Source organism: Dermacentor albipictus, chromosome 3 (assembly GCF_038994185.2).
Source record: "Dermacentor albipictus isolate Rhodes 1998 colony chromosome 3, USDA_Dalb.pri_finalv2, whole genome shotgun sequence".
Classification (NCBI taxonomy): domain Eukaryota; kingdom Metazoa; phylum Arthropoda; class Arachnida; order Ixodida; family Ixodidae; genus Dermacentor; species Dermacentor albipictus.
The window spans coordinates 74,339,886-74,366,858 of record NC_091823.1 but is presented as its reverse complement, the minus strand read 5'-3'; the positions used below and the strand labels follow the sequence as shown (position 1 = coordinate 74,366,858).

General features: G+C 47.2%; 2 protein-coding genes across 5 annotated transcripts; one reads left to right on the top strand and one right to left on the bottom strand.

The window, feature by feature from the left end:
* The first annotated feature begins 9 nt into the window (after positions 1-9).
* On the top strand, positions 10-7,756 carry LOC135900627 (zinc finger CCHC domain-containing protein 10-like). The gene is made up of 3 exons (XM_065430098.2): positions 10-352; positions 436-591; positions 7,460-7,756. Exons 1-3 carry the CDS (start codon positions 333-335, stop codon positions 7,737-7,739), a joined length of 456 nt encoding a protein of 151 aa, XP_065286170.1. The 5' UTR covers positions 10-332; the 3' UTR covers positions 7,740-7,756.
* Positions 7,752-26,973, bottom strand: sxc (O-linked N-acetylglucosamine (GlcNAc) transferase sxc). 4 transcript variants are annotated; one of them, XM_065430094.2, is made up of 11 exons: positions 26,797-26,973; positions 26,133-26,195; positions 22,053-22,203; positions 19,473-19,716; positions 19,318-19,392; positions 17,298-17,414; positions 15,927-16,126; positions 11,887-12,103; positions 10,506-11,816; positions 9,223-9,797; positions 7,752-8,074 (listed from the first exon to the last, which is right to left on the bottom strand). In XM_065430094.2, the coding sequence occupies exons 2-11, from the start codon at positions 26,158-26,160 to the stop codon at positions 7,924-7,926; spliced, it is 3,069 nt and encodes a 1,022-aa protein (XP_065286166.1). In that variant the 5' UTR covers positions 26,161-26,195; positions 26,797-26,973; the 3' UTR covers positions 7,752-7,923. The 4 variants fall into 4 exon arrangements, with proteins under 4 accessions (XP_065286166.1, XP_065286168.1, XP_065286167.1 ...); XM_065430096.2 differs by having other exon boundaries at positions 19,318-19,386; positions 26,797-26,972; XM_065430095.2 differs by lacking the exon at positions 26,797-26,973 and adding an exon at positions 26,569-26,759.

Sequence of the window (26,973 nt, the reverse complement as noted above, 5' to 3'; positions counted from 1 at the left end):
GCTGAAAACCGGTCTCGGAGGCCGTAAGCCGTTTCATACAAGGCCGCTAGAGGTGCACGTATAATTTTGCTTCTGGAGTTTGTACCGCAGCAGAAACTCCAGGCGCCAAATGTACGGCTTCACTGGGTCACTGAATCGCTTGGTCTAGCGTACCAAAACAAACATGGTAGCGGCCTTTTGGCGTTTTCCGCTGAAGTGGGCTTTTTTATTTGTGTGACGCCAACGGCGCAAGCCGGCGTTTCAACACTACTGCTTCTGACCTGCCGGACAGTAGGCACATAACCTGCACATTACGGTTGCTTGCGATCGGGTCGCACTGCTTTCGATCCGACATGCCGTTGAAGAAGAAAGTGTAAGTGCGCTTTTGCTTCAGCCTCTGCTCAAAGGCAGTTTCGAACTGCTGATTGACTTGTGGCGCTCTTTTTCCCCTCTCAGAGAAAACCTGTCCGGCGTCCGCTGTCAGAAGTGCCTCGAACTCGGCCACTGGACTTATCAATGCACAGGAAAGCGCAAATACGTGCACAGAGATTCAAGGACGACAATTCTCAAAAACAACGTGAAGAAGCAACTCCTAACAAGTACAATGCAACTGTATGTACTGTTTACCGACCGACTGCATGTCGTGCTCCAGGATTGCGTAATTTGATTGCAGCAGGGGGAAACGAAAAGTTCAGTGCATACTTACGTAGTGGCACAATACAGCGCGGAAAGGTGACGACTTCGTGACAAGTACTGTACGTGACGAACGGTGACTTTAATGTAACGTTGTTTAAATTGGGAAAGCACTGTCCAAACACCTGCGCCAACTCCTTCTCCATCCGCGCAATTCCACCTACCCACCTCTTAATCCTAGACAAGATATACGGGTGTGCCAGGTAGCCTGCATGTACAGTAAATCCCATCTAGGATGAAGTATGCGAACAAAAACTAACCAGTGCAGAAAAATTAACAAGAAATCAAGCGATTATTACCAAGCTTAAACACGGAAATGCTTCTTTAAATGTCAGATTTCTAGTGGTGACTGATCTTTCGTGATGATGCAAAATAAAAATAGGAAAGCAAGCCATAATGTTTATTTCAGTAACATTTTTGCCCCATAATACTCAGAAGCCTGAGACCTCCCTGCAAACAATCCTTTTAAAGTGGAACACTTTGCTACAATCAGTTCCAATGTGTCCCCAAAACAGCTTTGAAACCCTGCAGCAATAACTACGTTTTGTTGCACCCTGTTCCACGTATTTGGGTGGTTCCATGGGATCCATTTCCATAGCTGGAATGCACTACCGAAGTCCATAAGTTTCGAGTAGTGATATCTCTGTCACATAAAAAGTTTTGATGCTGATTGAAGTAGAACTGTATCGCAATTCAAGTGCAATTAAAACAAAACGGTGCTATGTAGTTCAACTGAATGCTCTGACTTCACAACTGGTAATCACAGTTGATCTCCCACATACGAGGTTTCAATAAATAGATGCAGCCTAAACAGAAAGCAATAGTTGATAGTTGTGCGTCCGATACACAGTAAAAACAATGCACAAGGTGTTTCATTGATAGTTGTCCCCTGCTAGTATTGCAGGGTATTTAATAGACAAAGAACATTTTTGCCAGCCAAGGTTCGTAGCAGTTGTGGACATCATGATTTGTGTGGTAGTTGCCAACGAGGTCACTAGCTTATTTTACTCACCACAGTCGCTATGGCATTCACTGCCAAGCACAATGTTGTAGGTTGAACTCCACCAGATAATCAGTCAACCTTTTTACTAACTAAATTTTTATTGATTGCATTAGGGTACTTATTACAACTGTGGATTTGAATCTAGTCAGTTCTCAGGACATGCTCACTTAGTAGAAATACTCTGACCACCACGAGTTTCAAAATGCGACCACTTAAGAAGGCCCACTGAATGACAGAAAGACAATCCCTCAACAGAACAGAAATGGACCATCTTAGCTCAGTAATTGGGTACTACCTCCCTCGGTAATTGTACAAGTAACCTGCGGCCCTCAGACCCCATGGGTGATGTCCACACCGTGTCCCGCAGCGGCGGCTGTCAGAGTAACAAAAAACAATTTCAAAGCCCATGCATTTGTGTACCGTAAGCACCAAAACGCTACAACCTCGTTCATACGTAAAAAAAAAAAACGCGAGCAAAACGTACTAAACGGGAAAACGTAGGATCCGAAGTAACTAAAAGAATTTGACAGACTCAACCATTGTTGACATCTACGTAATGCGGATCGTTGCTCCACGAGACGACTACGTGTGTAGAGCCGGTGACACATTTTCTTGACTTCCTATTGCGTGGTGTTTTAAGAGGGCGACGGGAAACCAAAACTAAATCGAGCTGATGGGCGACGCCGAGTGTTGCCGAAGCGGAACGTGATGCCCACGTCGCGCCGCCTGCAGCAGGGAACGGTGGCGCGTTTCGGTTATCGCCTATCAAAAGCATGCGCTGCGCTTTCGGCGGCACCACACGCTGTGAAACAGATAGGTGAAGATGCTTATCGCAAAATGATTTTCGGTGATAGCTGTGAATGCCGCGTGCGACGACCCCGGGGAAGATTTGCTGGTACCGAAATGAGAAGCAGAGTGCGCGCCGGCGTATTCACGTGAGACGGGCTGGAGAGTATTGCGGTGAACCTGCCGCAGCGGTCAGTCTTATACACTGTTTCCGATCCCGTGCGCCACGCGCATTCTCTTGTTTACATGGGATCTAGCGGCCGGAAAGCGTATCATACGATCGCAGTTTGGCGACGTACTGAATGTTAGTGCCGAAAAATCTCGTTTTCCGGGAACGTATGAACGGGTAAGAAGTGAGCGTGACTCCATTGGGTCATTTTTTGTGTTCTCGATTGCGAACGTTGGTGCCGGGAAAACGTACGTAACGGGAACGTATCAACGAGGTTCTACTGAACACTTCATGGCCACCAAGTCTTGAACACCGCCTATGGCTGCAGCGCACTTGACCAGGCAGCAATCAAATTTGCTGGGCAGCAGAGAGTGCTAGGTATCTCTGGAATGGCACAGGCGACCAATGAAAACTAAGCCTGGCAATGTTCAACACGCAAACAATATTGAATGAAGCTAGATTAACAGGGCTCTTTGGAGAATTATCAAGTATTACATGGAATGTCACAGGGCTCAGTGAGGTTAGAACTGGTGAGGTGTGTGGAGTACTGACTGAGGGGCACATCTACAACAGAGACCCCTGTGATAAAAGATAATACAGGACAGAGCTTGTAATGCATAAGGATATAGTGAGCAACATTGTTTAATTCTTCAACGTTAACACTAGGGCAGAGGCTACTGTACAGCTAAATAAGAGCTATAAATCAAAGGTAGTATGAATCTATGTACCAGCATTTAGCCATGACAATGAAGAAAGGCTATATGAGAATGTCGAATTAGCAGTGAGCACACTATACTGTAGTAATGGGCAACTCCTGTGTAAAAGGGGGTAAAACTCAGGTTGGAGAAAGTAAATTGTGAATTATCATATAAAGTGTAAAAGTAGTACAAAAGATATGTTGGTAGAGTTTGCGGAAACGAATCCATTGCGAACAATGATTGCCTTTTTCCGGTAATGCAGAAATTGGAATTCACATGGAAAATCCGAAATATGGAAATGCAAAGTGGTAATAGAGAGGCAGCTTACATGATACTTGGAGTGGGGATCACACAATGGTTCAGAATAGGACATAGAACGTCATCAACAGCAGCTGAGTTGACTGGCATTCGAGAAGCAGTCCATTGTACACTGCGACAAAGCCTTGAGAAATGAACAGTGTTCTGTGACTTTTGAGCTATTACATAAATCACAGAACCGCATATAGTCCTCTGGTTTATTACATCATGATTCTGTTTGCTGAGGCGTCTCAACCCGGGCATACCATCACGCTGCAGTGGATTCCCTGCCATTGTGGAATAGCTGGAAATGAGCAGGCTGAAGTGGAGGCAAAAGAGGCACACACTGATAGGAAGATTATAAAACTTAATTTTTCTTGGTACAACATCAGCGCCTTGCTCCACAACTCCATCAAAACCTCTATGATGCAACATTGTGACAACTCCGAACGTCGACAAGAGCACCTCCATAGACTCGACGCTGGTTTGCGATTCCGGCTTTAATTTCAGTTGTGGAGAGGCCAGGAAATACTCATCCATCGTTTACTACTCGGTGCGGCATACACTCACCGATACCTTCACAAGATTGTACAATAACGTGATTGTGACTGTATCGTCTGGCGCACTTCTGAAACAATAGATCACATACTTTGCATGTGCCCTCAATATGCGGCCGAGCAAAGGACACTTAGGTTTAGTATTGACTGCTTGGACTCCCTCCCCTTATTGGAAGAAAAGATTTTAGGTAAAAGATTTTAGGTGCGTGGAGAAGAGTTGACCATGCCCAACAAACTACAAGATCACTCTTGGAACTTTTGATGTGAGACCGGATAATATGATGTGTTACATAACACTCTTGTGATATCGATCGAGTACGACCCGGATCGAATTTCTTGGTCGCGATTGACTTCCTTGCTCAATCTACAGGAGGGACCCAATCGCTATGGAGACTTTCGATCCTGATTGGGCTCAGTCACGATTGAAAGTGGCCGTGTGACACTGGTACTACACGGTCGTCTCTAGGACCTGTGAGATGTGAACTTGGCACTGGAAGAGACTAGACGTATGCAGTCAAAGATAAACAGGGCAATGTCATCAGCAACTTAGATCACGTCAGCCGGATAATATGATGTGTTACATAACACTCTTGTGATATCGATCGAGTACGACCCGGATCGAATTTCTTGGTCGCGATTGACTTCCTTGCTCAATCTACAGGAGGGACCCAATCGCTATGGAGACTTTCGATCCTGATTGGGCTCAGTCACGATTGAAAGTGGCCGTGTGACACTGGTACTACACGGTCGTCTCTAGGACCTGTGAGATGTGAACTTGGCACTGGAAGAGACTAGACGTATGCAGTCAAAGATAAACAGGGCAATGTCATCAGCAACTTAGATCACGTCAGCCAGCAGAGGAAGTCTACATTCAAGTGTGCAAGCACACAGGAAAGCCTGTTTTTTCCAGAAAGGAAATGGAATTCCCATGTGTATATAGGGATGAATAGAAGGGCATTGTAACCTACTATGTGCAAAGGAAAATGGACAGAAGTAATAACAGGGATAGAATAATCGGGAGTAGCTATTGTACTTTGAGAATCTTGGAACACTTTATGTGCAGTGTCTCATAACGTCAAGTGTGCCAGAGGTGCGGATGAATGCTAATATTTACATGCGTCATTGTTTTACCTTTTGCTGGTATTTGTTTTCACTGGTTCATTACTTTTATCAAGTCGCTGGGCACAAGGTGTGCCTACAGTATTAGGATATCCTTGAACATTGTCACTATAATTCTAATTCTATAGAGGAGGATGCATATCTGATCAGGCTGTGTGCATGCTGTGAACATTCTTAAATGTATGCAAGCACATCGCGTAAGAAGGAGACAGATAACTGAAGGCAAAGAAATTGAGTGCTACTGTGTATGAAAGCAAAAGAAGGTACCTGTCACAACTGTTCAGGAAGTTTGGGAAGAAGCGAAATGGCTTGTGGTAATTTGTCACTGGCACAGCAAGAGCAAACTTTGCTGCTTTGCCAGAGTTGAAAACAGCAGCAAGACAGCACCATTGCTGCACACACTGCTGCAGCACCACTGCTGTGGACAAGAGGATGAACAGTGTGATCCGGCATCTTGTATTGTCACATTATTTGTATTACACACCACTGCACAGGAGCTGCCCGACCCGAGAGTCTGTACATGGCCAGCAAATAGGGTCATTCAGGTACAGCCCACCAGAGTATCTTAGCTGAGGACTAGTAGTTGTTTATGTAATGAACTAAGACTGCAAGGCCCAACTTTTCAGATCAGGGAATTATTGGCGATCTTCCAGGAAGCGACCAACGGAAAGGCGCCACCAGGTCTGCCGCGACGACTCGCTGTGAAAGGACGACCAGACGTTAGTTCCCAGCCCTTCAGCGCCACCATGGCTGTGGCAGCGACTCGTTTTAAAGGGAAGACAATGCGCCACTTCCCCAGCCGTTCGGCGCCGGGATGTTTGCGGTGGCGACAGCCGGCTTTGTGAAGGCAAGAATGCGCCGCGTCAACCGGGGGACGGCGCCGAGATGGCTAGGCGCAGTCGGTAGAGCAAGTATTGTTAGTGTGTACACCATCAAAGTCTGTATGAAGCAGGGAGCTCCTGGAAGGTATTTTGCGGTGCCATCTCACGCAGCTTAGAAGTCTTCAGACAATGGGCAGACACGGCAGCCACGGACTGCAAGGTCAACTCTGGGATAAAGAGATGCCTGCTCGGGTCCGGCACCGTGTCTGCGAGAACCCACTCACCTTGGCGTGGTCAGTGCAACCTGTGCGGAAGCGATGACTTTGGACGCTCGGAATTGGTCAGCGGTGAACTGCTGTTTTCCCTCACCTAGGGATCTAGGGAAGACAGAGTATTTAAGGAGCCGTTGGCGGCTCCTCAGTGTGCATTCTTCTTTCAGTCATGTTAGACTGATGAACTGTAACATTCTCATGTAGATACTGTAAGTAAATCTCATATTCCTCATTCTCGATGAGAAGCAGTCCTCCCTTCAACGTCCTCAGTGTGGATAAGCTGGACGACGGCATGGGCCAGCTACCATCTATTTCATGCCCGACCCCAAACATCACAGTGGTCAGTGAGCGTGAAAGGGGCGTGATGTGGAGTCAGTCAGATTTTGATGGTGTGGTCAGTGGTTGGACCAAGTTGCTACGAATGTTATGTAACGTTTTTCACTGCCATCTGACACGTTTAGAGGCTGTAGCCAATGGGTGGTTGCACTGTGGAGAGGCAGTTGCGGGTGGTGAAACAGTGCCGAGAAGACAGATGCAAGAGGCGACGCGTGGGCAAATTGGTTGGCACGATGGACTAAACCAGCTGATGAAGGCATGCATGCCAGTGGTGACAACACTGTAGTGCTTCGTTACTGCTGCAGCAGTAGGCTCGAAAGCTTTGCATACAGATCCCCACAGTGCATGGGATTTGCGCAACTTCTTAAGAATATGAACTGCAATGAGTTTCGATTAAGCGAGGGTTATATTATGCAATATATGTGGACTTAACACTTACCAAATTCTGAACATTCTTGTGCATCTAAAACTTATACAACAGCTTCTTTAGAAATTAGCCCTTTTTTCGTGTGCCTAGTAAAGCTTGAAGGGGGAATTGCCATCCCTTTTCTGGCACACAGTAATGTGCAGTTTCACACTACTTCAAATGCCATCTGCAAATACTGGTACTTTGCTGTCTACCACTGCTCGCATTTTGTGGGATGGATTCAGCCTTCAAAAGTTGCATTCAATGTTTCCTTTTGCGACTGTTACGCATGCTTGGGCTTAAAATGTTTACTACAATTGCAGGAAGAAACCTGTACAGCCCACCAGGCGAAGTTCCGAAAAGTCTTCCAGTGGCTCAGATGGGGAGTCTCACAGTGGAGATGAGTCAGATTCCAGTAGCAGCTCATCCAGCAGCAACAGCTCGTCTAGTAGCAGCAACAGCAGCAGCAGTAGCAGCAGTTCCAGCAGTAGTGACAGCTCCAGCAGCAGCAGCAGCAGCAGTAGCAGCAGTAGTAGTAGCACATCCTCCTCATCAAGCTCTACCTCCAAAAAGCCACTACCAAAGCGAAGTAAAGTCAAATGACAGGCACACATATGAAACTTCTCAGTGACTCTTTTATTCCCAACTTAAGCCTAGCAAGATTAATAAGTGTCTGCTAGGCAGTCTTCATAATGTTTGTATGTACAATGCTTTGAAGTGATGGTCACAATGTGCCACCATAGGGTGTGTTGCGCTGGTGGCCTTGTGGTGTCAATGATGCTTGCCCTTAATCCATGATGTGATCTAGTGGCTTGTTTTCTTCATAGTTGGCCCACATCTTGAGGAACAGGTTCTCCAAATTTGATGTGTAGGTGCGCACATTGAACAGGGGACTCTCCATACGGGCTGCCCACACCTTCGCTCTAATGGCTTTCAGGCTGTAAATGAAACAAAAGACTCTCAAAAGATGCAGACACAAAAATGCACGGACCCAACAGTGGTAGGTTATAACCAATTGGGAGAAAGCTCCCGTCCCTGCCATAAGTATCATTATGCCTAACTAAGTTCAACCCCGCCTGCTATAATGCAGGCTAAAGAGATGACGTGCCGCACGAATGATAGAAGGAGAGGGAGAACCTGCGCAGGCAGCTATTATCGCAACTATTATGCACGAAGCTTTAAAAAAAGTAGAGTATAATTTCATAAAAACAAGACCAAGTGCATGCTTTTTGGAGTCTTGTTGAGAAATCGCCAGTAATCTTTTAGTCGCTGACATCCTGCATGCCCTAGCATACTGCAAAGGCAATGGTGGCGGGCGATCACACAAACAGGCACCAATCACACAGCCATATTCTGGAAAAATGAATCAAGTGAATCTCTCAATGGCCGCACTAACCCAAGCGCAGTACTGACACTACAACTGTGGCCAAATTGATCAGGCACAACTGGCTTCCACATGCCCACTAAGGTAATGCTGAGCTGTACCAACAAATCTGCTTGAGTCCTTATCTGTGTCCAGTACAACAATTGGCACTACTATAAAGGGACACTAAAGCAAAAAAGTATAGCTGCATTAGTAATTTATGTATCTACAATGCCAAAATGCGAATTTTGCTGTAGAGGTTCTTCACAAACCAGAAAAAAAAAAAACGAGTGGGAGGAACAGAAGCTGAGTGGCAATGCTGTTTTGCACCATTTTTGAAGTTCCAGCATCAGCTTGCAGCAATATCATAAATTTTGATGGCTTCTGCTTGGGCCTGGCTTTTAACAATTTTCATCAGTAAAGATGGCCTACATTGTATTCTACAGGAGCTAAAGACTGCACTTAGCATGTTTTGATAATGTTTACTGCACCACAACGGCCCAAACATGAGAAAATACTTTGAAAACCATGACATTACGCTGACATACCGGCTCTGGGGTTATGGCACAAAATTCAGGAAACGATAGCCTGTCCTTCAGTCTCGCTTGCAGCAAATACCTCTTACCATGAAATAAACAATAATAGTTTTGAAAAAAAGTCTTTATCAATCTAAACGGCGCTTTTCTTTAGTGTCCTTGTTTTAAACAACACTGGAAAACTTACTAGTCTCGATCTGTTCCTAGCCGCACAGCGATGTCCTGGTACTCTCGGCGTGACCGTGCGACCAGCTCAGGTACACCCAGGCAGTGGAGCTGAGAGGCAGCCACACGCGATGCTAGAGTCTCCCCTGGCCAGGTGACAACAGGTGTGCCGGCCCACAGCACATCCATTCCTGTCGTGTGGCCATTGCAGAGCGGCGTGTCGAGGCATACATCCGCCAATTGCCCTCGACGCACATGCTCTTCCTTGGCAGCCACGTTGGAGAAGATGATGCGGCCCGACTGCGTGAGCCCTTCAGCTTGAGCCCAGGCTTGCACGTGTGCCTCGCCCACGGCGGGGAAACGCAGCAGCCAGAGGACGCTGTTCGGTACGCGCTGCAAGATGTTCACCCACATGCGCAGCGTGGCTGGGTCCAGCTTGTACAGCTGGTTGAAGTTGCAGTAGACAACCGCATCTTCAGGCAGACCATACTGCTGCCGGCATGTGACCAGGATAGCCCGAGGTGCCTCTTCGCCAGTAGCCGCTCGAGTGTTAACTTGGGTGCTCGCCAAGCCATTGTGCACCAGCACGCCATTCACCTGCGAAGTTCAGTGTCATGCCTGCTATGAGACCCTGAGTCAATTATATCTGTCTTGTCCATCATGCTAACCCATTCAGTTTCCTGCTCTCTATTTCTGCATACAATGTTTCAACACTACAGTGAATGGATGTCACAAAACAATAGTCTCTTCTAGCTAAAGATGAAAGTGTGGTCATTAGCACAATGAAAATCTTACCCACATGGCCATGGTAATGCAACAGTTCTGTAAAAAATGAGCCACACGCTACTGCTGTTGCTAGGTGTGGCAGTTCGGTGCAAAAGAAAAAGGAACAGAATCAATGGAGCTACATTATTAGTATGTAGCTTCAGGTGTAACCAGTTTTTGGCCACACATTTGCAATGTTATGTGCTTGATAGCTATGTACTGTAATGCGGCTGCACTGCACTGCTCGCAGGCTGTCAGCCATTCATACTCTGTTCATTGCTGCAAACTCCGCAAAGTTGAAAAAGAAACATGTTGTGCAAATGCAACTTGTCTTGGTTTAAAAAAAACCTTCATGACAGATTTTAACTGGTCAAAAAATTCGGAAATAGAGATGAACCTCTCACTGGAGACAATACTGCGGAAGCGCTTACAAAGTGCTTTCCTTAGTCACAACACCCACTAAGACAGGAACTCGGTTCTACAACACAAAATGATGATTTAGGTACAAGTAAGGGCGCAAAACAGCCAAATAATCCTCACCTGAGCCTGCACCTGACCAGAACTGATCATAGCCTGGACTGTGGTCGGCAGTTCGATGACAGTCTTCACCACTTCCACACGCTCACCTTGCTCTGCTGCAGCAACTTCACGAATCTTCTTCACCTCTGCCTTGTCGATAATAGGAGACAGGTCTGTGGCATTCACAATGGACACATTGTCTGGCACCTCACCATTGCCCTTGAGCCGAGACTCGCGAGAGTCAATGATGGCTCGCTCCATAAGATGGGGGAACATGTGGCGGTGGTCGCCAACAAAAAAAGTGTGTGGCATGTAAGCCAGCTTTTCGGAATACTGACTAGTTAGGTGCGGTGGTGAGGTGACACGATCTGTCACCAGGTAGTCCATGAAGGGAGCTCCGCTGGTGCCAGGGTAGCCCAGCCACATCGCCTGCACGGGAGCCGGTCGAAGCGCAAAGATTTCGTTGCGTGCACCCTTGGTGTAGCCATTCATGTTGACCAGGATGTGGATGCCATCGGCATGGATGCGGTCAGCTGCCTTCCCATTGCAGGGTATCTGCGACAGGTCTATGAAGTGCTCAGACTCGGTGGCTATTTTGGAGCGAAAGCTGGTGCCGTCATCCGGACTGAGGGCATAACAGAAGACCTCAACGCGTGACTTGTCATGGAAGCCAGGGACACTCTGCATGAGGTGCGATGTGGGGTGGTTGCCAAAGTCCGAGCTGACATAGCCGATGCGGAGCCTTCCCTGCCGCTGCCGTGGGTGCTGGTACGGAGCCCTGTGCAGTACCTGGATCTTCTCGAGGCACAGGTTGGCATGGCGAGCGGCGATGGCCTTGCGGAACTCATGTGACAGTGGGTACAGCATGGAATGGTGCGGGTGTACAGAAGGGAGGCGGTTCTTCTCAAGCTGTTCTGCTACAATAGCAACCAGCTTCTTCATGCGGCCTTCATAGTCTGTCCAGTCGCACACTATTTGCAGGCAGTGAGCCAAATTGCAATAGGCATCTGGAAACTCTGGCTTCAATTTCAGCGCTGTGCGGTAGGAAGCAATTGCCTCTGGGATGTTGCCTGAATCTTTGTGAATGGATGCCAGATTAGAGTGGGCATCAGCAAAGGCTGGGTTGATCTGGATGGCACGCGAGTAACACTGAAGGGCACCCTGAACATCGCCCATTTCCTTGAGGGTATTTCCCATGTTTGAGTAAGCATCAGCAAATGTTGGTGAGATGCGAATAGCTTCACGGTAATGTAGCAGAGCCTCTGTCAGCTTTCCTTGCTGCTGCAACACACTTGCCAGGTTCGAATGCGCCGCTGCGAACTCCGGGAACACCTGCATGCATTAAAGTCATCAGCACGCAGCACACGCGAGCTTAGCAAAACAAAGTTGCCGCGGGCCTTACCTCAAGTGCCTTGAGGTAAAGACGAGTGGCTTCCTCTACAAATCCTTGTTCTCTCTTAATGTTTGCAAGGTTGTTGAGCGAGTCTGCATGGGTGGGGCACAGACGAAGCGCTGTCTGGTAGCAGTCTTCTGCCTCTGTCACCTGGCTTTTTTCCTTAAGGGCATTTGCCAGATTGCAGTATGCATCAGGAAAGTTTGGCTGCAGGTCGATAGCACGCCTGGGTGTACACGAAGATGTGAAGTCAGGAAACTCGCAAGTAACAAGAGAGCGAAATGGAAAAGAGCAAACATGCATGTACGGAAAGACATGACTGTAGATTTTAGGTTTCTGAAGCTATGCCGAAAGGTGGTGTTCGGCTGGAGCAATTGCCAGCAAGTCTCACAAAGCTAGATGTTGCAGCCAACAACTTCCTCCTCTTGCTCAGACACAGCTAGTTTTGTGCAAGGTTTTGCTGCATCCATAACTCCTTGTTAGTTTTGATTTGATTAATCAATGTGTTGTTTCATGTTAGCACACAGGTAATGTTGCTGCAGAAGTACATAGCCATGCTTGCATTCCATCCCCCTCAAAGTTGTCACAGCACCTAAGCGTGCGCATTGTGAACGTTAATTTTGTGCAAGGTAGTCGTGAACATAGAGTACATTTAAGAATATAGTAAACCTCCGTTAACTTGACGCTGTAAAAACTGGAAAATGTCTCAAGGCAAGTGGAATTTCAAAATTAACAAAATAACGAAAATAGAAAAGCCTGCTGGTTGTGCATAGACGACATGAACCCTTTCCAAAATGCTACCAGTAATATTCTCGGTAATTTTTGCATGCATCAGCACTGGACACATCAGCATCTACAAGCAACGGCATTACTGGCACTGCGCCGAGACAGCATGCTTGACACAGAGTCAAGACAATTGCTCCTAACACAATACAGTTGCCGACCAATAATTCGAACTCAATGGGGACCACGAAATATCTGAATACAGTGAAACCTCGTTAAACCGTAGTTGGCCGTAGCTCAGAAAAAGTATGTACTAAACGGTAGTACTGCTTAACCAAAATAGCATGAGATCGCCCACTTACCTGTCAAAAACGGAACTCGGAGAGAGTGCGATGCAAGGGGAAAAATCATGCAGTATTTATTTACTTTGCACGACAAACATATTATTTTCGTTTGATGCCGCGGCGGCCTAGCAGCGATGACAGTGGCCTCAATCTTACTGAAGCTGTGAGCCAGTTTTTCAGCCAGCCCCCTCTTCTCGGCAAATACTCGCATGGCAGATTCCTCGTTGGCGTTGCATATTCTTCGTGCACAGGCGCGGTAGTGTTGCAGAAGTCGCGGAGCACCTTTTCATTGCGGGCTGCTGTTCTCGTCGCAACGAACTGCATTTATGAAGCTGGCGCAATGCGAAGCCGCTGCCACTGTCAGGCCTGAATCGCCCGTGCTGTCGCTTTCTGTGTCGTCCTTATCACTGTCGCTAGGCGACACTTTGGCAACAACAGAGGCAACGATGGCGAAAAGTCGAACCAGTCGAGCCTCGTAGCCGACATCTCTTCGCGGTCGCAGCTGCGCTACCGAACAACTTCTTCGTATTCCAAATGCCACACACCGTAGTCAACAGTAGACCCATGTCGCATGCCAGCGCCAACTTCTCATGTCACGTGCGATGGCCAAATGATGTCCAATTTTGCTTCTATGCTATGCTTTTTTATCAGAGTTTTGGCATGACGCGAGTTCTCACTTGCACAACACCACAACGCGCTCTGGCATGACGCTGAAATGATGTTGATGTGGCCTCACGCGCAAACACACTGTGCACTTGGAGGCCGTTGTGCTGTTCTGTCGGGCCGCCATGGAGACGACGCACCGCCGTGCTTGCGCAACGCACTAGGTGTTAACCGATACTTGTGCAATAAGCTGGTACGGTTTATGCGGATGCAAAACACATTATGCGGCGGCACCCTCAGAACGGCGGCGCTTGCGAGGAGTATTGGTAGTTCATGGAAGAGCAGACACCACTCGCGGGTTTCTCTTTCCCTGTTGCGCTTAGTTTTCATTGGTTTGACGCGTTCCACTTGACTGCCAGCAACGTGCTACTTCTATGCTTCCTCAGTCGTCATGAGTGCTCCAGGCCCACTAATCATTCGGCACTCGTTCACAGCAGCGTTCAAGAGAGCTGTCATCCTTTATGCTGAAGAAACAAATCACTGTGCAGTGGGCCGCAAGTTCGATGTTTCTGAACGGGTGGTGCGAGAGTGGCGACTGTAGCAAAGCGAAATTTTGACCTGTGACGGCAAGTGAGGAATTTCCCACGTGCCAAAGTCTGGACGCTTCCCGAAGCTGTAGGCTAAGCTTGCGGCGTACGTCGCTGAAATGCATGATCGGTCCCTGCCACTGAAGTGCGACATGGTCATGAAACAAGCCCGGACCTTCATCTTTTAAGTACCTGCTCCGCCGTGAGTACGAGTGGCTGGTGACAGAAGACCGCAAAATTACGCCAACCGGACCTGTCAAAAGAGCCTCCCTGACGGCTGCGTGTGGTTGGGTACATTCAGCGTGGGCTGCTTTTCCACAAGATGTTGTGGTGTGGTCGTTTGCCAAATGTGGAATTCGCTGGACAACGACGCGCTGTGGGACCGTAGCAGCGATGACGATGGCAGCACTAGTGAAGACGAGTAGTCCAGTGACCATGTCAGCTACTAATAAATTTTCGTTATCAAATATGCCCTCAGGTATGCTCTATTTTTTGTTTTCTGTCATGCAATATGGGGGGTCGACTTATATTCGAGTCGACTTACAATCCCGTAAATATGGTAGTTGCATGTTGCAGCAGGCACACTAGTACGCTTGCCCTTGGCCTAAACATTCCACGGCTGCGATTTCCGAGCAATGCCTTTCATGCTATTCATTTTCACACTTTTCGTGCTTCGGCAGTGGTCAGAGCGACACTCCGCACTTGTCAACGGGATCAGATAGCCATGAACAGTGGATGATAAGAGTAGCATCGAATCCAACGCAGTGCATGCTACAAAATCGCGGCACAAATTTTGACCATTGTCGTGCTGTCGCTACAGATATGCAGAAGTATAATCGATGCAAGCACTGAATTCTCATTGGCGACTACTAGGTTGACTAGGCTTTGCTAGTTTCAGTCTCGCAAAGTGCCGGTGACATGTCTGACGACCATGCCAGCGACATCTCACAGCCAAAATATCGCTACTTCTGCTCCACTCGGTGGCTATATTAGTACACGATCGTGCAATCGAAGTCCGAACTATCATACAACATGCTGTAAGGTGTCCAAAATTTCGGTCATCCTTAAACATTAATTCCACAGGGCTAGCAGCAGTGCCAATAATCAGTAAGTCAGTGCAATACACTGTGACCATAATGATGTGTCACTAAGAGCATCCTAAATGAGATGGGGATGGAAACACTGACCACCAGCTCACCACTGCTGCATGAGGCCACAACAATGTGGCAGCAAGCAGCTGAGCAAATGCATGTGAACAATGATAGAAAGAACGTGGAAAGATGAGCAGAGAGTGAAGAGCGACATCTGGCTTGGCCAGCAAGCTTCCGCTGGGTGAAAAGCGAGTGCAAGCAATGCTGCCTATGCTGCGCTGTTGCTTTATCCCTGATAATTCGAAGTCAAGATATCCAAAGTACAGAGCCAAAACTTTTCAAGGTAAGGGGTGCACATGGGTTGACACCATAGCTGAAATTTTTTTTTATTTTTTAGCTTTATCAAAATATTTCGAGATATCAGAGTTCAAGTTAACAAAGGTTTACAGTATATGTACCAGAGTTTCACCCTCACAGGCTGTTTGCATGCCTTGGACATTCACATAGGCGTTGTCTACTGCACACTACATAGGCTACTGACACAAAAGCCTCAGTAGCTGCTACTGACCAACTTAAGTTAAAGAAACGTTCACTGAGAGTGTTACATGTGCCCCTTGCACAGCTTTTGAACTGAGAAACTCGGTGGGAGAAACTTAAAATGCCATGACTAAACATGTGGCGACACAGGGCATGCCAGGTACCTGTATGTGTCCACAGCCAGGTCGATGAGCCCTTGCTCATAGTAAACGCAAGCCAGGTTTCCGTGCACCACAGCATTGTTGGGACTGAGGTTAAGTGCCCGCAGGTAGGCTGCCACAGCTCGATCAAAAATGCGGGCCTCCTTCAGGACATTGCCCAGATTGATGTAAGCGTCCAGGAAATTCGGGTCCAAGGCCACTGCCTGAATGAACCAACATAAGGCTAGTTGTCAAAAAAATTTGCCAAATGGCAGTGCAATACGATTTTGCTGCCTTAATTAACCATGGTCTTGGTGAAGCAGCACACTTGCAAAAAAAAAAGATGTTTACACAAACACGACTGGTGAGGTCAAACATAATGCTGGTCATTACATTACAGAGCAAGTTAAACGTGGCACACAAGATTAGCAATTATCAGAAGAAAAAATTTATGCTGGTGCCACATGGGCATTGTGAAAGCCTTCGAACCAACAGCAAAGTAGGTGTTGGTACATGGCCAGCTTAAACAACCATTAAGTCAATCGCGTTGACAACGTTCCACTTGCTCTTAAAATCCAAACTTTTTGAACAGTTGCGGACACCCTTGTCAGCACGTTTGCATAGTCCACTTTAAACAGCATATTTAAAGGAAAATAACAGCAAAAACCTAACTTTCTAAAAATTCTGGTAGAAACCATAGATTATGCCTGACAAAGACATTCGTAATTTCTTTGAAATCTCCTGGAATTCCCTTGAGTTGCAGTTTCAGCATGCAAAATTCCCCACACTCTTCATATTCCTCCTCTCATTCATAACCCTCTCACCACATCCTCTAATAAATTTTTATATGGGATCAGCCTAGTTTACTATCACACTGTCTCTGGGACTGGCCATCCACACAGACCAAACGCCTTCAGAAATCGGTACAGTGAAACCGATGCATGCATGCCTTCGCCCTGGAGGCGTGCCTTGAAAGCACATGAACACGCATGACCTTCTCCGTGGCTTCCGAAATCTGCGCGAGGCGGTCGCTTGCTCATCTTGAAGGCCACACCATCGTCACGGTTGAACTGGAGCAGGACCCATGCTGCCATGCGCACAGTTTAGTCGCACTTCCATGCTTTGACACTTCACGTGTGCCCTCTTTTCACCGTGACCAGGTTCAAGGCGTTCGTTGTAGCAGTACAGCAATTAAAAAATGTTTGTTATATCAGGTAGCAGTTTCCATAGGAAGGGTCGGAACCTTGTGAATGCACGAAAATGTGGTCGTTATAAACAATAGATTGCTACATCTGGGATCATTATAAGTGAATCTGACTGCACACCCCATGACGCTATAGAGCACTAGCAGCACAAACTCCAATAACTGATATGCATCAAGCAACAGAAGCTCACCTTTTCAAAATGATGAATGGCCAGCCATATCTCCCCTTGGGCATTGAACACGCAGCCTAGATTGCTCCAAGCCACGGCAAATGTTGGACAAGTCTCGATGGCCTTTAGGTAGCAGGCCTGTTGCAATACCCACAGCCCAAACAAAACATTAACATTAAGCAGCACAGGAGTTGAGTGTTGCAGGTGCCACATGTGATTCATCGCATCCGCAGCAGTAGGCTCGCGCTGGGGAGGAAAGGAGGGGGAGGAGCTGGGGGTAGGGACGCGCACGCTCGCTGCCGCTAAGCACCGCATGGGATGAGGGAGGAGTGTGACGCTGCTATCGCCGCCGCAGTGTGCGCAAAGGGAAGGGAGGCGAGGCCTGCGAAAGGGCACCTCCCTTTCACTGCAACAAGAGAGCACATGCTCGAGGCAGCAAAGTAAGGTGTCCAATGCAGGGCTCGGCCATCTTCAGTGGGGGACCACAGAGAAGCCAAAGAAAGGGGGGCAAACCCGGCGTCAGGGGCAGACTGACCGGGCATGCTGCCGGATTACCACTGCAGGGATGCTCGGGAGAGAGGGCTGCCGCCGTAGCCTTGTCAATCCGCCCATGGTTCTACAGTGTCCACTTGGCCGCTCGCAGAGCTACCAACGCTACACCCCAAACGTGTCGCTTAGAAAGAAAAGAGAAAAAAGTTCACATTAGTAGAGCTCCCACCGAGGAGTGGGGGAGAGGGAAACGGGCGCACAGGGCGCCCGCTGTCGCCTGCTAGCAGTCGGCCCTCGCCCCGTGCTTGGCTGGCAGGACACGCACCCCAGGATGAGCCAGGCCCCTCACCTTGTCCACTAGCCAAGCAAGGAGAACGGCTCGCTAGGTGCATTATCAGCTTCTTACACATACAGACATTGTTCTGACAATTATAGATGCGTAACGACAGGCTAGCTGACCAACCTGCAAAGAAAGAACAACAGTGCAAATGAAAATGTGGGTAAAACAGGAGGAGGCGTGCGGGAGAATGCTGCGCGCACCCATCCGCTCGTCTCTTCCCCTTTCACCTTTGCTTTCCTTTGCACCACTTGTTCTTTCAAGAGGCCCTGATCTCTCACTTCTGCCAGGTGGGTGGCTGCATTAGCACTGACCTAACATGGCCTGCCTAAGCTCACATTGGTGCTCACCACGTGCAATCACATCACTATTTTGCAGAAAGCTTAGAGAAAGAAAAAAAAAAGCTGAGAAAAGCATCTTCGCAGAGAAGTGCAAGAAGCAGAAAGAGGAAGTAGATTAGTCTAGCAGATTGCACATGCTGGGTGCCCTTCCCTTGCAGGAGGAACACACAAAAACACCAAAAGTAAAGCTCCCTCCCCAGTTCCTTCGCCGCTTGCGCGCCGCGCTGCCATGCTCTACGCGCATCGCCACAGCTGCCACTGCTTAGCCAGCTGCTTCCCAGCGCAGCAAAAGGGCGCTCCGGGACAGCAGGGCAGCTGTTCCTGAAAAAAGTGCGCAAGGCGCCGCTGTTGCGTGCTCCGAAGACAGGTACGCGCGCCGCCGCCGCCGCTACTGCCGCCGCCGCCAACTGCGCAGCGCCGCTGCTACTGCTGCTGCTGCCGAGGCACCCCGAGGGCCCCGGTGGTGCAAAGCCTATATTGGCTGCACCTCCACACTTTGCCAGGCAATGGTGGGAGAGATGAACAGAAGACTAGAAAGTCTACAAAGCCTTCCGAACCAATTGAAGGCCTGGCAAAGCATGGTAGTAGCTCCTTTCTTCAACCTGCCATGGTCACCACAGTGGGCCAACATAGAAGGCACTGAAGAAGGGACTAACCAAGCGAGTCTTTTACGGTAACAAAGAAGTGAAATGAGAAATAAACGCTGCGCCGCAGGAAAGGGAGCCTTACTTCCTCGTGGCAAGTCTGCAGCCGTCCTCCTGCAGAGGAAGCCATCCGTGCTATCCTGTTAGCAAGCTGATGCGAGTCTAACTAAAATAAGCTATGCAGCCAGACAACAGCTTTACAGGCAGACGACTGAACATGGTCGACTTACCTTGGCTTCATCTAGTCTACCTAAGGCTTTCAGCAAGTTCCCCAGATCACTGCGAACGCAGTACAAATCCTGAAACAGCAAGGCAGAAAGAAAGCACATGTTTGGTCAGAAACTGATGCTGATTTTCTTCTGGAGGAGTAAGCAACGCAACTCACTGGGTTATACTGAAGTGCAGACACATAGGCCTGCACCGCCTGCTCCATGTCCCCAGCAGCAACCAGAGCTGCTGCCAGGTTGATGTAGCCATCGATGAAGTCTGGCTTCAGGCGCACAGCATGACGGTAGTTTTCCAATGCGTCAGACAGCTGGCCTCGTTCCTTGTAGACGTTCCCAAGATTTGAATATGCCTCAGCCAGCAAAGGATTCTGTTTTATGGCCAGTGTTGAGAAGTTGGCCGACCTGCATATTTTTAGCCAGCCTTATTCAGAGAGGTCACGCTTTGTTGCCATGTGTTGCTGGCACTCCACTGCTATCTTCATTGTCTTTCTAGTTATACAATTATATAAACAACAATGTAAGTGCCATTCTACACACAAAAATCAACTATAAGACCTCTGACCCTTAATGAAAAACTTCTCTTACACTTGGCACACTACTGTCAGCACACCAGTAAAATAAATCAGGTGTAACAAGCATTAGCTGCACATTAAAGCTCATACCATAATAGGTGTCAATGGAAGTTTGAGTTCTAAAAGGACCATTTCATTTGCTTCCTGAAACAAAAAGAAGCGAGGAAGGCTTTTTCATGTAAGTTATGCAGTCAACAAGCACGCAGTAGGAATTGAACAAATTCCATCAGAGGCATGGCACTCATTTTTCCATTACAGTGGACATGCAGTACGGCATGACCTAGCAGAAAGAAAACACTATGGCAGCGCCTAAGCAGTTCTTATGATGTGTAGGTGTGAGAGCATTACTTGTTGCAGAGTTTGGTGCTGCTGCATTATACCTCAGGGTGTAATGCTGCTGCATATGAGTTGCAACAATGCAAGAAGACAAACCAGCCATATTGCTATCTCTCAGCCGAGTTATTTGCAAAGTTCTCATTAAAGTAGTGTCTCACGCACATTGCATTGAGTGTTCTTTTTCGTTGTCACCCCTTTTCAGCACTATGACGGTACTTTTCCGAGCGGCACCATGGTGCTGACACTACATTTCTTCATAGGGTTCTAGGCGAACTCCTCTTCATACTCGCCACAGCCATTGTCAGACGGGTACCTGAAGCACATTGCATCTTCTCTGTCATCGTCGTCCGTGGGCTCCGGCGTCTGTGGGGCCCTGACAAAGCCAAAGGCAGTGCAGGAGACGATAGCTCGCTATGCTATCTAGTGAATCGCCCGCCAGAAAGACGCCATCCACGTGCACAGGCTCGAAGAGATTCAGTACTGTCACCTGTTGCAACGGCGGCTCAGTGGTCAGCACGCTCAGCTACAGAGTGGCAGCCAAACAATTTAAATTCTGCAGTTCTATGTGCCAAAACCACCCTCTGATTATGAGGCACGCCATAGTGAGGGACTCCGGATTAATTATGACCACCTGGGGTTTTTGAATGAACACCCAATGCTCCAAGGACATTTTTGCACTTTGCCATCATCGAGGGCGGGATTCGAACCCGCGATCTTATGCTGACCAGTTCAATGCCATAGCTGCTAAGCCACCATGGCGGGTTACCAAGTGGCAGAGGATGACGTCCTCACTAAGACTTTTTTTCTTTAATTAGATAAGACGGCACAATCTGTGTGCAGCTTTTCTGCCACAGCTTTCTGATAACGGCACAGTTGCATGATGAGCCGAGTAATGATCTCGGATTAAAAAATAGTTTTAGGTAAGTGAGTAATGAATAATAAAGAGCTGTAACAATATTTTTTACCGTTGTATTTCATTTCATGACATTTGTGGGAATGAACACTGGTTAAGGGAGGAATGTCTGTGAAACCAACACTTGTATTTGAATGGATGAGAACAGATCCCCTCGCCGAAACGTTGGCTCCTGAAAGTCGTCTTGCTCAAACACTATTGTTCACTTGAAGTCCACCTTCCCGCGTACCTCTGTTCTTTAAGCTTTTTCAGATCAACAGCCTCATTTAACCCCTACAGTCACTGTGTCCACATTTGTGGTAGCAGATTCTTGTTGCCAATTCTGTCTAGTAGTGACCAAAAAAAAAAAAGGAATAAAGCGAGAAAAAAAAGAAAAATGCAGACACTTGCCTGTGGGTCTCCTGCTTACCCTATGTTACTCCAGTTCACTTTATAGTGCCGAGTATTGCTACACCTGAACATTTTACTAAAGGCACAAGGTTTGACTGGATGTTTGACGTGCCAGATTCCATCAGCAATAGTGACATAGTTTTTTCTTCCCCACTATGCAGGCTGCCGATAATTAGCTTGTACATGTGCTCCAGGCCAGTGATGCAAATCTTTTTATGAAACTATGCAACATTATTGAGCGTACACCAAGTCAAAATCTAATTACTCCGAAATTATGAGAACTCACTAGAAATTGCGGAAATGATCTTCCTACTGTTTCCCTGCAACATTTGGAATAAAATTATGTGACAGACATTTACTGACAGTGCTTCGTGCTAAATACAGCAGGTTACCACATAATGCCCAAGGCACGCAAACAATAACCAAATAGTCTGAACATTTTTTTTAAAGAAGAACAGGAAACACCTAGGAGTAGCTGTGCACCAATTTGCCGCAACAAAAGCAGTTTAGTCGAGGAGAAGACTCACTTGTCCAGTCGGCGGCACTGGAAGTGTATGGAACTCAGAAGCAGCAGCACACCAGTGTTTGTGGGATCCTGCCGCCACAGCTGCATACAATGGCGCTCTGCGTTCTCGTAGTCTCCTGCCTGGTATTCCCGGTGAGCCAGCTCGGCCAGGCCTATAACACAGTGAGCACAGAAATTCCTCACTTCTGCTTCACTATGGCAGCTGAGGCAAGCTGCTGCAGACAGGGCTGTGTGAAAAAGTGTGACGAAGCAAGGAATGCTTACAAGGACAGGCGTTAAATACATGTGCAGCTGCAAGCACGATTTGCTTGAATGCAGCTTACCAAGATATGAGGGCAAATCGGAAAGCCTTTGCCCTTATCTTTTATTAGCCAAAATAAGGTACATACAGGTAATTACAAATATACCTACTATCCTACGTACCTTACACTATTTTTCCGCATAGTCCCCACACCAGTTCAGATATTTGTCCCATCGCAGCATTAAATTTTAGATGTCCCTATGGTAGAATTTGACTGACTGACTGCGGAACCACGCCCATAAGTTTCATGGCCATCTGCGAACTCACAACACCACCATCTCACATTTCTCAAAGCAAGACACCTTTCCCCATACGTGGGCTGCATTCCCTGTGGATTTCGATGGCTGTTTGCCCCTTGCTCGGTAGAAAACTAATCATACTTCGCTGCTCATATGCTATGGACATGTGAAGCGTATCCACCATCTTCAACAACTGACAGCAGTGCCCTGCTGCGGAGCTACCGGCACATAAGGCTGGAGTGGTTCAAGAAAGGTCCACTGCTGTGAATGGATATGTTGACTTTGCATTTACAGCCATAATTCAATTTATAAAAAAAAGGGGGGGGGGTCCAAAGACTGATTCGCCCTCGTATATGAGGTAGACACAACATGCCTTGTTAACTGCTCAAATGATTGACGAGGTTTAATATCCGAAAGTAACACGAAGGGCATCAGAAATGCTGTAATGAAGGTTTCCTCACCAGGTTTGGATATTGTAAAAAGACAAGCGTGTTATGTCGTTTATGCAGTTATAGTCATGCAAGCAAAGTATGAAACAGCTGCACAGCGCAAAAAGAGCAGAAATTTTAAACAAAAGCTTGTGCACCCATACTCTTGAGGGAGCTTCCTGCTGGAGAGTCAACATCATATGCATCTACGCCAGGCACATTCACTGCAATGTAACTGATTACGGCACCTGGTTACGATATGGGTGAAGGCAGGGAAGAAATGTGACTCACGAAAGCCAGTCAAAACAAAGTGGGCACATCTATGTTAGCAGCAGTGAATCTTGCCTCCTATCAGGGAGTGTCACGACATTTCAATTTCTCCTATCTCCTCTAATATTGAACCTATTTAAATAATGTGACAAAAGGCTTTTTAGACAGTGGCTCACAACTTTTAGTAAATAACCAAAATTTCCAATGGGGCCTGGTGAGGGGCCCTTTAAAGAGAAAAAAAAGAAAGCGCTGTTTTAGCAAATTACCCTTCTACAATACCAAAAAGGCCACTCTTACTATGAAGAGGAGGCTTGGTAAGCCATAAAATACATGTGGCAACTGCACTTTGAAGTAGTTCTACCAGCTTGTCGCAATATCAGATTCTGACTGCATCTGCTCAGGCCTACTGAAGTTTTTGTCCCTGAAGATGAACTACATTGTATTTTACAGCAGTCAAGGACTGAACTTGGCAAGTGCCAAGGACTCTTTAGGTGAGCCACAATAGCCCAAATACAAAAAATAATTTCATGCTCATGATGACACACTAGTGTGCCAGGGTGCCAACATTTCCAAGCAAAGTTCTAGAAATGGAACTTTGACCTTCACATTTTCTTCAAGTAATTAACCTATTACTGCAAAATTTATTAAAATAAGGTTTTGGAGGAATACTTTTTCACTTTAACCTAGATTAAGTGCTCTTCTTTAGTGTCCATTTAAGGTGCACTCGGAGCTTAGTGCATGAGCAATTTATCAGTCTGCCCCTTGGGGAGGTGACCACCGCTGCTGGTGTAAAAACCCGCGACCTCGTGCTTGGCAGCAAAATGCCACAGCCACTTGGCCACCACAACAGACTCAAATATGTCGTGCCTCAAATATGTCGATAGCTGCACATTTATGTCACACCTATACGACTTTCCAAAATAAAGATGAAGTCTTAGCTGTCCTAGTTGCATGTTGCATTTTTTTGCTTTTTACTTTGCAGCCCTACCTGCAGCCTAGTAGCGGTTAATGATAGAACACTTTGCTGGATCTGCAAAGCTGCACTTGGCTTCAATTCAAACATGAAATTTGCATAGTATCAAAGAGAAGATGCAACGACAAAAGTGGTTGTGTAGTGCGCAACTGGCAGGGATGGCTCAAGAAAAAAGTTTCCGAAAGAAAGGAAACAATGGCATGGCATGAAACGCAGTGTTTCCTGTAGTGTAGTGAAATTAGTGTTTCCTGTAGTCTCACACTAAGCGCAACCTGAACTGCTTTTCTTTTTTTTCTCATGTGACTATAAACTTAAAGTCTGCAGTGAAGTCCCGCCCACGTCCTCATAACCGCCAGCCACTGTTCCTCCGCGAGGCTGCAAATAGTTTGTACTTTAAAACTTTCCCTGCTACCTAAATAAGGCGGTAACCACAAAAATGAAATTATAAGCTCATAATTTTGTACATTTTCACTCATCTAATATGGTGGAATGCTGGAAGCCTAATTCTTTATTGAATTGAAATAAAAGGCTTGCTTCGCTGCAACTATTTACTGTCAAGTTTCACTTCAATTGGTAGTGAAGTTTCATGAGTAAAGCGATGTCAGCAGTGAAATGAACTGCACCGCGGACTTTTGAAGAGTGAAATCTCAGACACCATACACTTTGTTCATGTCTGTTGCACAACTAATCCCTTCCGCCAATGAAAAAGACTCTTCAAGAACAGCAGACGCGCTTCGGAGGTATCAAGTATGACACCATTTTGAAATGGTCGCATGACGAGGACTTTGCTTATGTAATTGGCTGGTGGAGGCACAACCCCCACGTGGTCCATGTGCTTTGGTTGCCAAATTCCGTTCTTTAAGTTGTATCCTACTATAGTAACAAATTTTTATGAGTGTAGTGCGACATGTAAATTTCGGTTTATCACACTAATTGGCTTGGGGATAAAGCATGGTGAACAAGTTAACTGTCACTGCATGGCAAGTTTCCAATTATGGCAAAGTGTGCATACATTTACTGAAAACAGCAGGAAAAAAAAAAGTCTCATTCCTCCAGATATGGCAGCCTGACAGAGTTCATATGTACAATGTTGCTTTTAAATGTCCGAAGTAGCCAACAGTGAAAATTCTACAGCCATATTTTCTGCTACAGGGTCAAAAATTCTGGGGCTTTACGTGCCAAACTACCATCTGGGGTTCTTTAACGTGCTCACAATGCACGGGGCACAGGCGTTTTAGCATTTCGCTCCCACTGGAACGCGACCGCTGCGCAGCGGCCGGGATTTGATCCCGCAACCCCGTGCTTCGCAGCGAAACAGCATAGCCGCTAGCAGTCGGCAGACCGAAATCGGTGTCAGGTCGGCTTCGTTTGAGACCCTGAAGTCATTGCAGAGGGCAGGCTAAACACAAATAAGGGGAAAAAAGGTCAACTACAAAGTATTTTATTTCTTAAAACAGCCGTAAAATAGCGGAATAGGCAAGAAATTTGCAAGTAAAAAGCATTTCTTTCCCCCATTATTTCGTGGCTATAATATATATGCATACAGCCATGTCAAATGCGCAATGCAGAAGGGCAGAATTCCAGGAAAGGAGAAGGGTAGGTCAGTTGATTCTAATGAAAAAAATGTGCGCGGCGCGTTTGGCGAACACTGCAGGTGACGTGGCGCACAACGCGTCGCAAGAAGCCAAGCAATGCCGATGGCTGGCGAGGCAACTGCCTAAGCAGTGCCAATGGCTGGTATGGCTCAGCTACCTTTCCTTCCTTTTTTTTTCTTTTTTTAACTTCAAAGCAGTGCGTAGCAACTGCCAGCTTGTTCCGGGAAGGATGACGCACATATGGGTTAGGATTGACACAAAACAGCTGCGCTTACTCTGGAACGCCGCAGCCGTCGTCGCCATCTCACCGGACCCGGTCACCTCGTGCCACTTCAGTCCTATCAGAGGAAGCAGCACGCGAAACCAACGCCAGGTTATTTGGTGTGCAGCCAACAAAAGCAAGACCTCACAATGCAACCATAGAGAATGCAACTCCGCGAGAGAGAGGGAAAGAATAACACGGCCTTCCGCATCACCTTACCGGACGCCATGAAACCACCATTGGGATATTCAGCATTTACTATTATAGCTCTGATTAAAAAAGGAAAGAAAAAAAAAGGCAGGCAGGGAAACTGTGAACGGAACGTCGAAGTAAATGCTAAAGCTGATCGCGATCGCAGCAACGAGGTCGAACTCAATAGTTGCCAGGAATCGGACAGCGGCCACCATTGTCTCACGATCGAGCACTTGCGACTTGCAAATGTGCGTTACCTTTAAGTCGCTAGGAAAATAGCGGCCACGATCGCAATGCTGGTGTCCCATTAAACGCCGCTTCGGCCCAGGACCGCAGGCAGTAAGCCTAACATAACTCGAGGCATTCTCCGCTCGTGCACTTCGGTGCGCAACATACGGCGATGATTTGCAGCCCGAGGCGGGCGTCGATGACCGGCCTTGCAACAGCCAACTACAGCGGTGAAAAAGCAAGAGCAACGCACTTACCGATGGGTATTGCGAACAGCGAAATAGAAGATTCGGTGCGAACGCCAATCAACGCACTGTCGGCTCCGCGTCAGGCCTAGATAACCACATATATATTAAAATCATACAAATGAATAATAAATAAAACGAGAACGTGATCACCGCTCGTGACGTCGGTGTTGACGGAAGAAAGAATGG

Coding starts and splice junctions, on each gene's coding strand:
- LOC135900627 (XM_065430098.2), top strand. CDS start 333: ATGCCGTTGAAGAAGAAAGT. Junction 353..435: donor ATGCCGTTGAAGAAGAAAGT/GTAAGTGCGCTT, acceptor TTCCCCTCTCAG/AGAAAACCTGTCCGGCGTCC. Junction 592..7,459: donor CTAACAAGTACAATGCAACT/GTATGTACTGTT, acceptor CTACAATTGCAG/GAAGAAACCTGTACAGCCCA.
- sxc (XM_065430094.2), bottom strand. CDS start 26,160: ATGGCGACGACGGCTGCGGCGTTCCAGA. Junction 12,104..15,926: donor CTGGCTGTGGACACATACAG/GTACCTGGCATG, acceptor GTGTACACCCAG/GCGTGCTATCGACCTGCAGC. Junction 8,075..9,222: donor CTAGGAACAGATCGAGACTA/GTAAGTTTTCCA, acceptor TTTCATTTACAG/CCTGAAAGCCATTAGAGCGA.